Source organism: Jaculus jaculus, chromosome 13, assembly GCF_020740685.1.
Source record: "Jaculus jaculus isolate mJacJac1 chromosome 13, mJacJac1.mat.Y.cur, whole genome shotgun sequence".
Lineage (NCBI taxonomy): Eukaryota > Metazoa > Chordata > Mammalia > Rodentia > Dipodidae > Jaculus > Jaculus jaculus.
The window spans coordinates 2,040,045-2,056,467 of NC_059114.1; the positions used below are offsets into that span (position 1 = coordinate 2,040,045).

The 16,423-nt window shown below is 54.6% G+C and overlaps 2 protein-coding genes and 1 long non-coding RNA gene across 3 annotated transcripts; 2 read left to right on the plus strand and 1 right to left on the minus strand.

Moving 5' to 3' along the window:
• The first annotated feature begins 3 nt into the window (after nucleotides 1-3).
• LOC123454214 lies at nucleotides 4-1,660 on the plus strand. Its single transcript, XR_006633216.1, has 3 exons — nucleotides 4-225; nucleotides 1,109-1,263; nucleotides 1,601-1,660. It is a non-coding gene; the product is annotated as an uncharacterized LOC123454214 (long non-coding RNA).
• A 2,517-nt stretch (nucleotides 1,661-4,177) lies between these two features.
• On the minus strand, nucleotides 4,178-7,228 carry Slc25a1 (solute carrier family 25 member 1). Its single transcript, XM_045132980.1, has 9 exons — nucleotides 7,135-7,228; nucleotides 6,702-6,809; nucleotides 6,522-6,621; nucleotides 6,265-6,403; nucleotides 5,741-5,825; nucleotides 5,506-5,610; nucleotides 5,231-5,346; nucleotides 5,072-5,145; nucleotides 4,178-4,878 (listed from the first exon to the last, which is right to left on the minus strand). The coding sequence occupies exons 1-9, from the start codon at nucleotides 7,226-7,228 to the stop codon at nucleotides 4,764-4,766; spliced, it is 936 nt and encodes a 311-aa protein (XP_044988915.1). The 3' UTR covers nucleotides 4,178-4,763.
• LOC101601689 lies at nucleotides 7,227-16,038 on the plus strand. The gene is made up of 4 exons (XM_045132807.1): nucleotides 7,227-7,505; nucleotides 7,611-7,733; nucleotides 14,926-15,013; nucleotides 15,542-16,038. The coding sequence occupies exons 1-4, from the start codon at nucleotides 7,227-7,229 to the stop codon at nucleotides 15,907-15,909; spliced, it is 858 nt and encodes a 285-aa protein (XP_044988742.1). The 3' UTR covers nucleotides 15,910-16,038.
• Nucleotides 16,039-16,423: the final 385 nt, after the last annotated feature.

Below are 16,423 nucleotides of genomic sequence, written 5' to 3' on the forward strand. Positions count from 1 at the left end.
CGCGCGGGCTTCCTGCGGCCCTGGAAGAAAGCGGTGCTTTCCCGAGGCGCGGCTCGCGCCCTCTCCCCTGTCCCTTAGGCCCGGGCCCAGTCCAGAACCGCGTCCCGGGAGCCGCCCGCTCCCAGGGGCTCATCCTTGGCCGCCTTCCGCGCCTCTTTCTCCGGAGACCACGCTCCGACCAGGCCGTGGCGGGCACAGTGCCTTCTTTGGCTTCTGCTCCGTCGGGTAGGATCAGCTTCCGGTTTTCCATCGCGGGCATTTTTTTTTTCCTTTTTTTTCTTCTTCTTCTCTGCATCCCATGACAGCCCTGGGAGAGGATGACTCGCATAGCAGCGTCACCGGTGGCGGTGAGGGAGAATCTCTTGGTTCTTCTCCGGCCTGGGTAGCGCCTTCTGGGCCCCGGGGCTTGTCCAGGATGTCAGTACGTAAAAACTGCCCGGACACCAGGTTGCTCTGCTAGTCTAGTTGATAAGTGAGCAGAGCTGGGTGCGGAGCAGGTGACTTGAATTGGTGTCTTCTGAGGTCATTTTAAGAGAACGCTGTTGGCGTCCTCAGGTGACAGCTCCCGTGTTAAGCCTGGCCAGTGAAACAGTGGGTGGTAGGAGGGACTGGCTAGCCTCCGCCTAGGAGACCGAAGTGACAACAGTGTGTTAAGGGCTACGTGGAGATGAGAGGGCCAGGCTCAGAGCTTGCCACCACAGAGCCGAAGAGGAGACTACTGTTAGGCTTGTCAGGGCCATAACCTGCTTGTTCTTACTCCCCAATGTTCTCTAAAGTCCTCCACTGTCCATTCAGGCTTGCCCTCCCTTGTGCCTGCATCTCCAGCCTTTGTCCTACAGTTGTCCAGAATCTAGTCTCAGAGCTTGAGGGCACTAGTTGTTCCTGATTCTGCTGTTTACTTAAGGCCAAGAATATGTGAAACATAAAGGAAAAGGCCAGTCTAAGGACCCAGGTTCGATTCCCCAGTATCCACATAAAGTGAGATGCACAAGGTGGTGCATGCATCTGGAGTTCATTTGCAGTGGCTGGAAGCCCTGGCACACCCACTCTGTATTTCTCTACCTCTTTCTTTCACTCTCAAGTAAATAAAAACATTTTTTTTTTAAAGGCCTACAATGCTAAAGAAAAATAAAATCATGAAATTTGCGGGGAAAAGAATGGACCTGGAAAGGATTACACTTAGTGAGTAACCCAGGTCCAGAAACCCAATCATCACAAGGCCTCTCGTATATGGATGCCAGCTACAAATGTGTGGATTCATATGTGAGTTGGAATAAAACTCAGTAGCATAGGCCAGTAGGCTAGAAAGGGGCTATAAGGGAGGGAAGAGAGGGGAGGACTTAAGGGGATGGCATTGTATATAGGTAAGTAAAAGAACAGATTACTAGGAAAGGCCTGAGTGAGGTCAGGGGAAGAGATTGAGTAAAGGAAGGGTGAGGGTAAGGGTTAATCAAAATCTAAGTCATATGGAAACAGTTTTTGGACAATGGCATATCCAGAAGCCATAGATTGTTACTGGAAAATTTTCAGTGCCAGGGATGGGATATCTTTCAGTGAGTTGTTGGTCAGGAAGGTTCCTGATGCGTCCAAAACATTACAGGCCATTGCTGAGGCTCTTGGTTTCCCAAGGAATAGATGGTAAGACCCTACTGCTGAAGACACGTTTGGGCTGCAAGGTCACTGGTAAGTCTTGCTGGAGCTGAGCTGAAAACCTCTGTTTAGGCCAGCTGAGAGAAAGCTGGAAAAAGCTATGCTGCATGCAGCTCCATGGGAGCTTAAGTTTGGTCAGCGCCAAATGAGCCAATGAGTGCAACAGTGGAATGCCTTAACAGGCACAGGGGAAAACCAACTGCTCTCTAGTTGGACTGGAGGCCTGCTCCATAGGAGGGAATACATACTTGATACTGAAAATCCCTTGACTGAAAAAACCCATGACAAGGGAAGTCATAAGCCCAGTAAGCACTTCTCTTAATATTCATACCCATATATTAATGGTACTCTCACTTTTGGTTAGCAAAGCTTTTCTTTTCAGATGATGGTGACCTCTAGGATGACTCAAAGGCACCATGGTGCTGAAAAGTGACAGGCGTGCTCAGCACTGAGACATCTCTGTCATACCTTCCAGAGTTTAAGGTCCATTGCAGAAGAGGTGGTGGGAAGAATGTCAGAGGCAAAGGAAGGACTCCTTGCAATGCATTTTCCAGATACAAAATGGTCTGGATATCTATGACCTCATAGTCTCTGGCACTACCTACACAAGACCAGTATAACAGAAGGAAAAGATGATGACATCAAAATAAGACTGATTGAGAGGGGGAAGGGATATGATGGAGAGTGGAGTTTCAAAGCGGAAAGTGGGGGGGGGAGGGCATTACCATGGGATATTGTTTACAAGCATGGAAGTTAAAAAATAATTTAAAAAAAGACTGATGGAGAGATAGCAGTTGTGAAGGGGAAAGGGAGTGGGATATTATGGTTTACTGTCTGTAATTATGGAAGCTGATGATAATAAAAAATAATTAAAAAATCTCTACCAAGACTGTGCTTGCTCTGTGAGGGATACACTCTGAAAGCCAGAATTTTATTTGCCTAAAAGGAAATAGTTCCTAGGCTGGAGGGTAGAGTGTGTGCATGCTTAGCCTGTGGGCCACTGAGTTACCCTCACCACTGTGAAAAACAAAGCCAGGAAGCATCTGTCAAGATTGACTGGCTTTGTTTTTTTTTTTTTGTTTGGGGGGGGGCGTTGGCTGTACATTCATCACAGGGAAATTCAGGAAGTACTTGTACAGTTGTAGAGGCAGAGGTAGGAGGATCACAGTGAATTCAAAGCCATCCTGAGGTCAGCCTGAGCTACAGAGACCCAACCTTGGGGGGGGGGGTGCAGAAATTGGGGTGGGATGGAAGGACAGATCTGCTTAGTAGCCTCAGCCCCATTGCAGCTGAGGGCAGGCTGGGCACTAGCCAGGTCCTGCTTCTGGTGTGCTGTCCACTGCCAAGGTCACTGGCCCTCCTGGTACTCTGAGGATAGGCTCCAGGCTGTGCCAGGTTGAGGGCTGGCTGTGACTTTCAGTTGGTCTCTTGAGGATCTGCAGTTACCACACACCTCCTGGGGTGCTCCCCAACATAAGTTCTACCTCTGGGGTGATGCAGCCTCAGGCAGTAGTTTGTTTGGCTCAAAGCCTCACTTCTGTCCCTGGTCTACTCAAGGTGCTGGGAGCTTTCCTCCTGGTTGAACGTGGTTGGCAGATCCCTGCCTCTATCTTATTTGCATCTGGACATCCTGGAAGTTTCCTGACACAGACGCCCTTCCCTTCAGGTCTCCACTCCCAGACTGAGGCTGCCCCTCCTGAACTCAAGCCTGGGAGAACTGGACCCAAGGCCAGACACACTGGACCAAAGGCTCAGGCATGGGACTTGCCTGTGGGGAAGTTCCTGCTGGCAAGTTCTTCGTGGGTCTGGACAAAAGCTTGCAACACACTCCCTGCAGGCAGGAAGCTGCTCTCTGAGGCCTGCATATCTAGGAGCACCTGTCAGTCCTGTCCTGTGCTTAGAATTCCTCCATTTGGTTCATGGCTATGACAGAAGGGGCCAGGCCAGGTAAGTGACCCCAGACTCAGCTGATCAGCCTTCAGTCCTAGATTGGCCTTTACCAGTGCTCAGTGAGGCAAGGACTGTAGTGCTCAGATGTCCCTGGCCATAGAGCCTCCCTCAGCTCTGGGCAGCTGCTTCCCAGCCCAGGAGAATGCTCCCCATTCTTGTAGCCTCAGGAGCGCAGCGTCAGTGTTCCAGGTGGCCACTTTGCTGGAGCACTTCCCCAGTATCCTCTTCCTGTAAGACCATTTCACACTGAGGTGGGCTGTGCCACAGGGTGGCTGCCCAGTCCTCCACTTGACACACTGCTGTCTCTAGGCTACCCAGGGCCTTGACAACACACCCTTCAGTTGACCACAGGGTGCTGCTCACCAGCAGGTCACAAGGCCAAAGAGGGGGTCTTCCATGGTTTCAAGCTGGACCTTTTGGGAAGCTCCTAGATTTTTTCCAGTTACCTGGTCCAGGGTGTACATGAGGCTTGCCCATCACTCTGCCTGCTGTAGGTGAGGGACAGTCTGGCCCCCTGGGTACGCTCAGTCACCAGTGCTCCTCTCCACTATCAAGGGATGAATGCTGGGGCAAAGGCTGTGACAGGATCCGGTTTATTCTCCTTGGCAGGGTGGTCCTGAGTGTCAGGCACCATCCTATCCGAGGTGGAAGGAGGGCCTGAGGGCCAGTTAAGGCCAATGGCGGGAGAAGCGTGGGGGCACACGGCCCCTGGAATGCGGTGAGGCCAGGCTGAGGCCGAGGCAGCTGTGGTAGGCCAGGACAGGGTGTCCCTGCCACCCAGGGTGGAAGGCATCGGACTGTGACTGGGCCATAGCTACAGGCCGTGGACCCAGGCCACACAGGCACCCTGGGGAATGGGGTGCAAGGTCACACGACACAGAACATGAAACAAGCACGCAGATCAGAAGCACATGGATAAATGGGCACAGATTCACAGGCCAGACAACCATCCAGCTGTGGCCAGGCTGGACACACAACACGATAATGGTGTCACATACAGACCAGAGGGGAGACATGGCACTATGGAATATATGGTGGCCTCCATGTACTGACCAAGCCACAGAGCTCAAGGGACAAGAGAAGGGGCCTTTTGGCACTACTACACTGGAATCATCGTGGTGGGGTGGGTCTTGAGGAGCTGGGGTGCCCCTGACCCTCTGGGCTCAGTCTGTCTTCCACACTTTGTTGAGGATCTTCACCACCTCATCATAGATGACAAACACGATGGCTACATCCAGGCAGACACGGCCCAGGCGGGGAATAGTGCCCTTGTAGAATCTAGGTGGAGAAGGGCTTAGGTGAGCCAGAGAGAGGGGGACAGGCAAGGAAGAAAGACAACAGAAGGACCGCATCCCTGAAAAGGGCATTCCCTCAGTGTTGGAAGAGAGAGCAGAGGACTCAAGGCAGACAGTCTGAAGCAGGCGAGTAGAAGGATAGAGAGGGACAGAAGCTCTGCCCCTCTGCAACTTACGCCTTGGGCCCCTCTTTCCGCAGGATCTGCAAGGTACAGTCTAACGTGTTCCGGTATTTGTGTGCCTCAAGGCCCTGCAGGACACCAGTAGACCAGAGCGGTCAACAGCCAGCCCCTGTCAGAAGCTCCTCCCCCATTTCCCTAGCACCCCATCCCTACCTGCATTCGGGTCTTGATCACATCTATAGGTGTGTTCCCAAAGACACTAGCTGCACCCGCAATAGCTCCAAAGACCCCTGTGACCAGGGGGTTCATAGGCTTGTTGGGATTGTCCCCTGGATGTGAGCAGGGTTGTAGTTAGAGTTCTGGGAGTGTAAAATGGGAATGGGGTTTAAGGCCCAGAAGAGCCTGGGGCAGGGATCATGAACACATTCCACCCCCCACCTCTGCCCCACGTTCAGAGTTTGGAATGGGATTCCCGGCCACAAGTGTACCTCGGTACCAGTTGCGTAGGGAGGTCATGACAAAAAAGCGGATTGCTTGGTTTGAACCCTGCTTCAGCACAGTAGCTGTGAGGCCTTGGTATGTTCCCTTCAGCCCTGGGGACAGGCAGGCATGGGGTCAGTCTGGGGTCTCCTAGGCCTCAGCTGATGTGTGTGTGAGGGGGTAGTGCCCCACAAGTGCAGGACTTCCAGCTTGGCACAGAGTCTGGACCCTCTAGGGGCTCACCTTGTTCTCGTACAATCTCCCTAACCCCATGGAAGAATCCCCGGTACTTGGGGTTGGGGGAAGACTGGTCGTGGATGAACTTTACCTGAGAGGAGGGAAACAAAAGAGTTGGCTCCTAGCAACACCTGGCTTCAGCTGGTGGGTCCAGGACCACCAAGGCCAGGCCAGGCAGATCTTGTGCAAGGAGTGACCCTTCCCTACTAGGCTGTTCTGGACCACCACCACAAAGACCCCAAGACACAGCAGGGGGTCTCTAGGATGAAGTGTGCTACTATTTTGGCGGCACATATGTTAGGCTCTTTGTTCATGAAAAAGCTTTGAAAGACTTGGGTTATTTTTCTGCCTCTCTCCTCCAGGGCAGACCTTTCCTGCACATCTTGGTCCTCCCTCCCATGAGACCCTCCCCAGCACGACGATAATTCTGTGGTTCCATGCCCAGCATGCGGAAGGACCCTTCCCACCATGACCACCTCCATGGCTCCCAGGGCCCTCACAGCCACACCCCCAGCCTCGCATCTCCCCACCTTGACAGTCTCCATGGGGCACACCACCACCACTGCCTCGGCCACACCAGCGCCCAGGCCGCACAGCAGCCCTCGAGTGCTGTCCAGCCGGCCCTGGGCATCTCGCATGTGGTTGCTGAGGAACTCGAACATCCCGAACCTGGGGAAGGCGGCAGGAGGATGGGGGGGAGGAGGAGTGAAGGGGTTCCCCACCTGAGGATGGGGCTGGGGGAGGAGATCCCTCCCTCCCTCCCTCCCTCCCTCCCTCCCAGACTCACCTCACCGCCGCTTTGGGGATGGAGCCGTAGAGCAAGGAGCTGAGGCCCCGGTACAGACCCAGGACGCCATGGCTGCGGACCGTCTGCCGCACGCAGTCTCCTGCGGGCGTGGGGGGATGGCAGTCAGGACCCCGCACCCCGCGCCACCCGGGGGAGGGAGGGAGGGACGCCCCGCCTCACCGATGCCTCGGAAGCGCGGTGGGTGCGAGCGCTCGTCCAGCTGCAGCTGCGTCTTCACGTACTCGGTGGGGAAGGTGATGCAGATTTCAATGCCCCCAGCCAGGCCGCCTGCGGGCACCGCACAAGCAGCTCCAGGCACGCCCTCGCCCGCCCTCCTCCCTCCTGCGCCCGGACTTTGTCACCCACGTCGCCGCCCGCCGCGCCGCGCCCCAGCCCCCCTCCCGTCTCCACGCGCCGTGCGGCGCAGACACGCGTGGGGTCCCCGCTGGCAGCGCGGGGTGGGCACCCGGGGCCGCGCCCCCCGGCCCCCCCCAGCCCGGAAGCGGGGCGGGGCCTCGGCGTCCCGGGCCCACCCGGAAGAGTCGCGGGCGGGCGTGCCCGGGGTGGCACGGGTGGGGGGAGGTGGGAGGTCCGCGCGCGCCAGCGCACCCACCTGCCAGGATGGCCTTGCCGGGGTGCGTCAGCTTGGCCTTCCCGGACGCCGGCGCGGCTGCTGCCAGAGCGCTGGGGGCGCGCGGCGCGGCCATGGCACGCGGGAGGCCGGGCGCCCGGCGGCGTCGGCCTGGGGTCCGAGCCTCGGGCGCTGTGGGCGCTCGGTCGCGGAGGCGGCGGGCGGGCGGGCGGGCGACGGCGACGGCGGAGTACCGGTTATGCTCCCGGGGGGCGGGCACCGGCGTCAGCTCCCCGGCTCCGCCCTCGCGTGGCCTGAGCCTGGCCCCGCCCCCGCTCCCGCTCCCGTCCCGCTCCCCCGCGCCAGCCGGGAAACTGAGGCTGGGGCGGGGCGCGCAGGAGACACGCGTCGGGGTGGGGAGTTTGGAGCAGCCAATGGCCGGTGCTGGGTCGTCCCGGAGGAGGGGGAGACAAAAAAAAGAAGCAACGCAGAGGGGAGGGAGGCGTGGTCTCCGGTAAACTGCGTGGTCCCCCGGCGGCTTGCTGTGGGTCAAGGTGCAGTTTCTGTATCGCCAGGAGCGGGCACGCGAGTTAAGGAGTCCAGGTCGGCCTCGAGTGCAAAGATTCCCGGGGATCCGGGAGGTGAGAGTGGCAGACCCTCCCCTGACCCGTGCGTGTGGTTAGCCCCACCTCTGCTTGGCTATCCTACAAGGCTGTGCAGTGACCACCTAGTCCCTTGGGGTTTAGAGCTCGGTGCAAGCGGACGAACACTCAGTGCTGCTTTCTCCTAGACAGCTCCTGTAGGCAGACCCATGTACCCCACTTACCCCCAAGATCCAAGCGAATCTACTGTAGACTGCAGGGCCTATCATGGCCTTTGTCCTCACATACTCACCCACACAATTACTGTGCAGAGCCACTTTGCTTGGAGACGCAAAGTCTTGTGAGATATGGTGCCTCTCGGTACAATACGCCTTGTGTCTGCAAAGCGGCCTGGAGAGGGCAGCTCTAGCCAGTGTGTGTGTGTGTGGGGGGGGGGGGGTGAAGCCCCAGTGAATCATTGCACACAGGAACCTTCCATGCAGTACCTGGCTCCAGCCACACGGTCGAGGCCGAGCTCCCTGCTGGCGACTGGTGGGCTGATGGCGGTTGCCTGGAGCTTTGGTCGTCTTAGACTTTGGGATGGCTCAGAGAGCGACCATCCCTGGGCTTCAGCACCGAGGACTTGTGGAGTGCCACGTTTCTTGAGCAGGACATGCAGCCACTCGGGGCAGGCCGAGGCAGTGGAGTATCCATAGGGGAAAATACAACAGGCCTACTTGGCAGCATGGCTTCTGGCCCGCGTGCGGGAGGAACTCACAGGCAGCCCGCTACGCGCGGTGGGGTGGAGTCCTGTCCTGAGTCGTCAGCTAGGCTGGAGGAGCTGTGATGCTAGGATCACCCTTGCCCAGCAGAACCTGAGGCATAAGGCCAGCAGATGCTGGAGACAAAGGAGAGTGGGAGTTGTTGCCGGGAGCTGTCTGGAGGCTGGCCAGGCTAGAGGGCAAGCTGGGTGGCAAATGGGACGCTTAGCTGTGTCAGGTTGATTCTCATTCATACCCATCAAAATGTCAAAAAATTTAAAAAAATTAAAAAATCAGGTTGACATTAAAGGCAGAGTGGGCACTCTGACTGTGGGGAGAACAGTGGGCCCACTGGAGGAGAGCTGGCATGCTGCATACCTACCAATCCACCCGTTAGTGCCTTCAGAGGCCAACAGTGCCCGCAGTCTCCTTCGTAGCCCAGGCCATTGCATTCACTGCCACGCTGCTCCTAGCGTGGGCCAGGACCAGCTTCCCTCCCAGTGGGTGCCTGGTGGGGAAGTGCTGGCTGCGCCAATGCTCCTAGGTACACCGTTCTTCATACCTGGCCACCCCTGGGGCCCTTGCCACCTTCACCCACCTGCCTGAAGCTCAGCCAGGACAGGACAGGGCAGGGCAGCATGAAATTCCTCTGTCCCTCTCAACCCTGGTGTGCCAGAGGCCAAGTGGCAGCATGCACAGGAGCGAGAACACAGGGGTAGGTGTGCTCCCCAGTGCCCCCCTTGCTTACACAGTCTCTTGAAGGCACTGGCTTTGTCTAGCTGTGCCTTCTAGGTGAACTCGCAGGAAGGGAGTCTGAACACAGGGGCATCCAGGAGAGTCAAAACTGTAGTTGCACACAGTGATGTCTCTTGTCAGCATGAGGTCTGGATGGGCTGGGGTCCTCTCATCCTAACTCATGGGTCTCCACTGCCAGGAGTTATTTAGGACGTGCCTGTCCTTCATAACTCTGGCTTTTGCAAAGATGGCTGCCACTCTCAGGTTAACGACACTTCGGGGAAGGGAGAAGTAGCTCACTGTGGAAACTAGCAGTTCCCAAGGCCAACTCCATTAGACAAACACCCCCGCCAGGAGAGATGCTGTCCCCGGCCAAGGGTAACTATGGACTCTTACAAAGCTAACCTGCTTGTGTGTCTAGGCAGCTCAGGCCACATAGCTAGGGCTGCCTCTCCCCTTATTCCTTAAGGGTCAGCAGGGAGTATCATATCTAGACATGCTGAATGCATGGGACCGTCACACTTCTGCAGGAGGGTGATGGCCCTGCATGGCCTCTGGGGTGGCCTTTGCCAAGCAAAGGCTCCTGGAGGCTCAGCAGACAACTCTTTATGTCCTTGTAGTCTGAGGTTGGAAGCCTAGCCCCTTACTCCTATTGCTTTTTGTTTGTTTGTTTGTTTGTTTTTGTTTTTTGAGGTAGGGTCTCACTCTGGCCCAGGCTGACCTGGAATTCACTACGTAGTTTCAAGGTGGCCTCGAGCTCACGGCGATCCTCCTACCTCTGCCTTCCAAGTGCTGGGATTAAAGATGTGCGCCATCATGCCCGGCTTTCTCCTATTTCTTTTCTAATCCACACCGACCCGAGCAGCTCCCCTGCTGTTGTACCACAGCCAGAAGCCTTGAAGGTGTGGCTTTGGGGCCCACCTGACTTTTGAAACGGGCTCAGTGCTCAAGAAGGGCAAGATGGTGGTGTTGAGAGGCAGCTTTTCCACACCATTAGAAACAACAGCCGGGGGCTAGACAGGTGGCTTAGAGGTTAAGGTGCTTGTCTGCAAAGCTTAACAACCCTGGTTTGGTTCCCCAGTAGCCAGATGCACAAAGTGGTGCGTGCTGGAGGCCCTGGTTCTCTCTGCCTGTCTCTCTTCTCTCTGTCTCTGCTTGCAAATCAATACATAAAATATTAAAAAAAAGAAACAACAGCTGTGCATGCCTTTAAATCCCAGCACTCGGGAAGCTGAGGTAGGAGGATCACTGTGAGTTTGAGGCCACTGTGAAACCACATAGCGAATTCCAGGTCAGTGGGCTAGAGCGAGACCCTACCTCAAAAAACCACACACACAGAAAGAAAAAGCATGTGGGTGGCAGGTGAGATGACACAAGTCCCTGAGTAGTGGCTAATTCGGGTTCCAGAAAGGGTCTAATACCCAAGAAGAATGTTGAAATCAGACATTGTCACCTCAGTGAGATAGGTAGACTCATCCCTTCTACAGCTGCTGAACATGTGTTGCAACACTCCTACTTAGTGCTCCATAAAAGCGGATAGCCCCAAAGAGGTCCCCAGCAGATGTACCCCAAACGTCACTGGGTGCTCTATGGGGAGATGGCCTGGCTGCATGGAGCCCAATGGACTGCTGGGGGCTCCACTGGATGGCTGCACTGCCAATTGGCATCTCAGTGCCCTTGATGAAACCCAAGGCCATTAGCCAGCATGCCTGTCTCACGTCCTGGCAGCATGCACTGCTGCGGCCTCCCAGGGGTCTGGTCTGGGTGGAGCTGCTCAGAGTGGCCAATGCACATCAACCCCAGGCTCTGGTGAGGTAGTACAGGGCAGTACTAGGCAGAACATGTCCTGGGCCTGGAGGGAAGAAGCCACTCTCGAAGGCAGGCTAGGGCTGGAGGGCAACTAGGGGTGGCCTCAAATAGGCACACAACCATGTCCCTGCTGACCCAAGCTGGAGTCACCACTGCCACAATGGGGTCAGTCAGAGAGCTGCAGCATGCCAGTACTTACTTTGCCCGGGGGTAGGGTGTACATGTAGGGCCTGGTGAAGTGTACAGAGTTGTGCCCAGGACAGCTCATGCACTACATCCAGGCAAAGCAAGCTGGGGTGGTGCCATCCATCATTAAGGTGGCATCTTAACTAACCCCATTCTCATAGATGAGCATGGAGCCTAACCTAAGCTACATGAGCCTAACCTAAGCTACATAAGTCCTCACAGGTGATTCTAATCCTGTCAAGGGCTGGAAAGAAGGCTTAGTGGTCAAGGCGCTTGCCTGTGAAGCCTAAGGACTTATGTTCGACTCTCCAGATCCCATGTAAGCCAGATGCACAAAGGTGAGGCAAGAGCAAGGTCACACATGCCCTTCTAGGTGATGCAAGCACCTGTGGTTTGATTTTAGTGGCTGAGGCCCTGGCACAACAATTCTCTTTCTCTCTCTCTCTCTCTCTCTCTCTCAAATTAAAAAAATAAATCCTGGGCTGGAGGGATGGATTAGTGTTTAAGGCGTTTGTCTGCAAAACCAAAGGACCCAGGTTCAATTCCCCAGGACCCATGTTAGCCAGATGCACAAGGGGGCACACACATCTGGAGTTCGTTTGCAGTGGCTGGAGGCTCTGGCGTGCCCATTCTCTCTCCTCTCTGTCAAATAAATAAATACAAATATAAGAAAAAAATCCTGTCAAATTGGCAATCAGTATAAACCATCCCAGCATCCCGTCTTAGGAACAGCCATGTGTCTACACTCCCTCTGCAGGGAGGAAGCTTTTAGCTGCCCACATAGGCCTTGGAGTATTCAGGACATCAAGCTGTGTTTGCCTCCACTGCAGGACACCATGCCAGAGTCACACAGTCCCAACGTCCAAGGAGAGAGAGGTGAGCAGAGTGCCCCACAGCCTTCCCGTATCGTGGCTTGCACACAGATGTGACGTCCAGAAGACAGTGACTCCACCTTAGGGCCAGTGACCCAGGTGTACAAGGAGGGTGCCAGGTTGCTCTGGGGGGCGCTGGCCTGAACCAGCACGGGACAGCTGTGTACGGGCGTGGCTGATGCTCACCCCCCTCAGAACCTCGTGAGTGGACGTGGTGGTACAGGCCTGTAGAGGCAGGAGGACCATACGCTACCATTGCAAAGTCCTGGATGTGGGATGCTTCCTATGTGCAGCACTACAACACAAGTTGTGGCAGACACGACCCAAGGGGCCAAATAACCCCTGTCTTTCTACTGGCGGCTTTGTCCCCTGGATTGTCTTTTGGTCCCCATGACACTGACAGGGTTGCTACTCCTGTCCACTGACCACCGTTCAGGTAGCAAGGAGGCTGTGCAGGTGCCGCAGAGACAGGGCAGGATGGCTGTGACCAGTTGGCCAGGTTGTGACGGAACATCACTTTCACCTCTCGGGCAGCCAGCCCTGGGACCTTCTGTGGGTTCTCTTAGCTCCATTCCCCTGAGTTCCCTCTATGGGGGTGCTGTCAGCCCTTAGGAAGGACTTTGAGCGCTGTTACTATGTCACGACATCGTGGAATCATCCCAAACACTGGATGGGATGACTTGGTGGGAAGTTGGACATGATTCTTCCTGCTTCATTTCTTTTTCTTTTTTTTTTTTAAATTTTTTGTTTATTTTTATTTATTTGAGAGTGTCAGGCAGAGAGAGAGAGAGAGAGAGAGAGAGGGAGAGAATGGGTGCGCCAGGGCCTCCAGCCACTGCAAATGAACTCCAGATGTATGCACCCCCTTGTGCATCTGGCTAATGTGGGTCCTGGGGAATCGAGCCTCGAACAGGGGTCCTTAGGCTTCACAGGCAAGCGCTTAACCGCTAAGCCATCTCTCCAGCCCTCTTTTTCTTTTTTTTCAAGGTAGGGTTTCACTCTAGCCCAGGCTGACCTGGAAATCACTATGTAGACTCAGGATGGCCTTGAACTCACGGCAATCCTCCTACCTCTGCCTCCTGAGTGCTGGGATTAAAGGTGTGTGCCACCACACCCAGCTATGGACATGATTCTTAACATCAAGGGTTGAGGTGGAAATGGGGAAAGGAAATAAAGATGCCCCTATCCCCAGTCATGACCTGTACTGCATGGTCTTATGTGTGACTGACACTGTTGTTTCTGTTGTTTCCAGGCCATGATCTGCATTGCAGCCTCTGTTGTAGGTCGTCATGCTTTTTTAAATCTCCACAGCACAGCTGCACACACCTGTCCACTACTTAACTATTTTTTTTTTGTTTGTTTGTTTCTGCAAAACTTGCCTGTTGCATATTCAAGGTCTCTGGCATTAGGCCGGGGCTCTGAGCTCTGAGAAGTAACAATAATGACTAACCCAAGATAAGGTCTATGAACTCTGAGCCATCAGAGCTTGGGGTCCAGCCTTTGGAAGAGATTCTTCTGGGCCTATGCTGGCATGAAAATAAAGTGATTCTCCACTTAGTCTCTGGTGCCGCTTTTGTGAGCCTTAGTTTCCTATATCAAGGTGACAGCTGTTACAGAGTTTGACCCCCTGAGAGTGGGGCTCCTGTGCTGGGTGGGCGGCACACTGTATGCGTGTCCTGGGAAGATACCAGGAATGTCCAAGGACAACACTGAGGGGTTAGACCATTGGTCAAGCTTGCCACTGCTGGGACAATCCCTGGGTTCCTGGTACAGAGAGCTCTCAACAGCGAATTAGCATAACACCACCGTGAGGGCCAGCTTGTGAAACTCCACTTTGCCCCACTGGGGACATGTTCAGGACCAGCACAGAAGGCAGTGCCTCCAAGGTCTTCGCAATCCTTCTAGGCTGTCTGACCTGACTAGGAGATTCCTGGCTTTGTATCTGGGCCACCTTTCACTGGCAGGAACATGTGTTCTGAACGTGATGTTTAGTGTTTTTTTTTTTTTTTTTTGTTGTTGTTGTTTGTTTTTTGTTTTCGAGGTAGGGTCTCTAGCTCAGGCTGACCTGGAATTCATTATGTAGTCTCAGAGTGGTTTGAACTCATGGTGTTCCTTCTTCCTCTGCTTCCAGAATCTCTTCTCCACTGAATCACTTATTTCCAAGTAGTCTCCTTTCCATTTTTTTTTCTTCAATATAAGGTCTCACTCTAGCCCAGGTTGATCTGGAAATCACTATGTAGTCTCAGATTGGCCTCGAACTCACAGTGATCCTCCTACCTCTGCCTCCTGAGTGCTGGGATTAAAGGCATGTGCCAACATGCCCAGCTCTTTCTATTTTGATATCATTACTTCCCCCCTCCAATTATGTAGGTCTTGTGTAGGTAGGTAGCATCAGTTAGCCAGCAAGCCCTAGGGATATGCTTGTCTTACTCCCTAGTGCTGGGCTTCTAGGTTAGCGTTACCATACTAAGGGTGCTGGGGTTGTGAACTCACGTCCCTAAGCTTGCAATGCAAGCCCTTCCCCACAGGGCCATCTTCCCAGTCCCTGTGCTTTTTTAACTTTTGAGACGGAGTCTCACTAAGTTGTCCAGGCTAGCCTTGAACTCAGTCTATAGTGGGGGTTGACCTTGAATTTTTAACCCTCCTGCCTTAGCCTTCTAAGTAGTGAGGATTATAGGCCTGTCCCACTAAGCCTGGTATAAGAGTTTTTCAATACAAGTTATTTCTGTGGGGCTCTGCATTCCTCGTAACTCTTACCTCAGCCATAACTGTACTTCCAGGTGTCTTGGGGAAGGGGTGGGGAAAGTTACACACTGGCAAAGCTGCAAGCATGAAGCTAGGTCCCCTGCTCTTTCTCCTTGGAAACCTTATCACTCCCCTTTGTTCTAGGAAGGAGAGCAGCTGCTTCGAGGTCTCTGCTGGAGTTTGGAAGGAGTCAGAGCATCTCCTTTCTTCTGGGACCTTTCTGCAGTGCAAAGTAAGTGTTTACTCCCCTGAGATTGTGCCCACTCATCCAAGTTTACCAGGCATTTAAATTTGGACAAGAAAACCGTTTCTGTGGGGCTCAGCTTCCTCAGGTTGCAGGGGCTTGAGGTCAGGCTCCCTCAGGGATGTAAGCCCACCAGCCCACCTCCTGGGCTCTGGCCCATGCGCTCCTAGCAGGTGCTTCCTCCTGGACCGATGCCAAGAGGCCAAGTCAGAGATGCCACGGCTGCCAACAGACTGGCCAAGTAAGCCATGCTGAGAAAGGCTCGGATGGTAGCGAGCAGGAACCAGGGCTGCAGTGGCCCTCTCCTTGGAGCAGGGAGGAGAAAGCTGCCCAGCCAGCAGGGGCCCCGGGAGCGGGGGCTGTGGGCGAGAGCGCGCAGCAGGTTCCGTGCTGGGTCGGGGACTCCAGTCTTGCTCGTGCTGGTGGTCTACTGCGCAGGTAAGGGCACTTGTGCTCCCGACCCCTTCTCTTGCCTTGCTGTGCTGGGGAGACCACCACGTGCTTCTCTTTTCCCAGGCGGTGCTTCTCAGCCCACCCTGCACCAGCCAGCGACAGCCTCCTCCTCCCTCGGCAGCACCATCCACCTCATCTGTACCCTGAGCAGCGACCATGACATCAACATGTACAACATTTACTGGTACCAGCAGAGGCCGGGCCACCCTCCCCGGTTCCTGTTGAGATACTTCTCACACTCGGACGAGCACCACGGCCCTGGCATCTCTCCCCGCTTCTCAGGGTCTAAAAATATGGCCAGGAACCAGGGGTATCTACGCATCTCTGAGTTGCAGCCTGAGGACGAGGCTGTGTATTACTGTGCTATGGGGGTCCCACGCTGGGGGCAGAAAGAGATGGAGAATGGGAGGGGCCCAAAAGAAGCCCACTGACTCAGGATCCCAGACTGTGGGACCCCAGGGCTTCCCATATAGAGCCACCAGCATGTCCTTAGCTGTCAGTGTTCCTGTAATCCCCATCTGGGGGCTACTTTACAGAATTAAAGTTCTTTTTCTGACTTTGATCTGTCTGGTGTGCAATCTCACAGGACCAATGTAAAGACCATCCAGGGCAAAGATCCCAGGAAACTGGCCAGTACCACTCAGTTTGTCCATTGTTGACATTGTGGCATTGTTGACAGTTCTTATTTGATTCCTTACTCTTGATGACCATGGGGACAAGGAGGTGACAAAAGCATCTTGGAGGGGGAAAGGACACAGCTTTCTGTTGTCATCAGATTGTGCCCCATGGTTCATCGTGTTGAGGGAGAACGGGTGTCAAGTGACAGTTCTAGAGAAGGGTTCCTTCCTTGGTACCAGTGACGTTGTGCGACTGTCCTGTGCATTAGGGCCACAAGTAGTATCTTTGGCCTTGGACAGAAATCAGCACACGTCATATGTCCCTCAC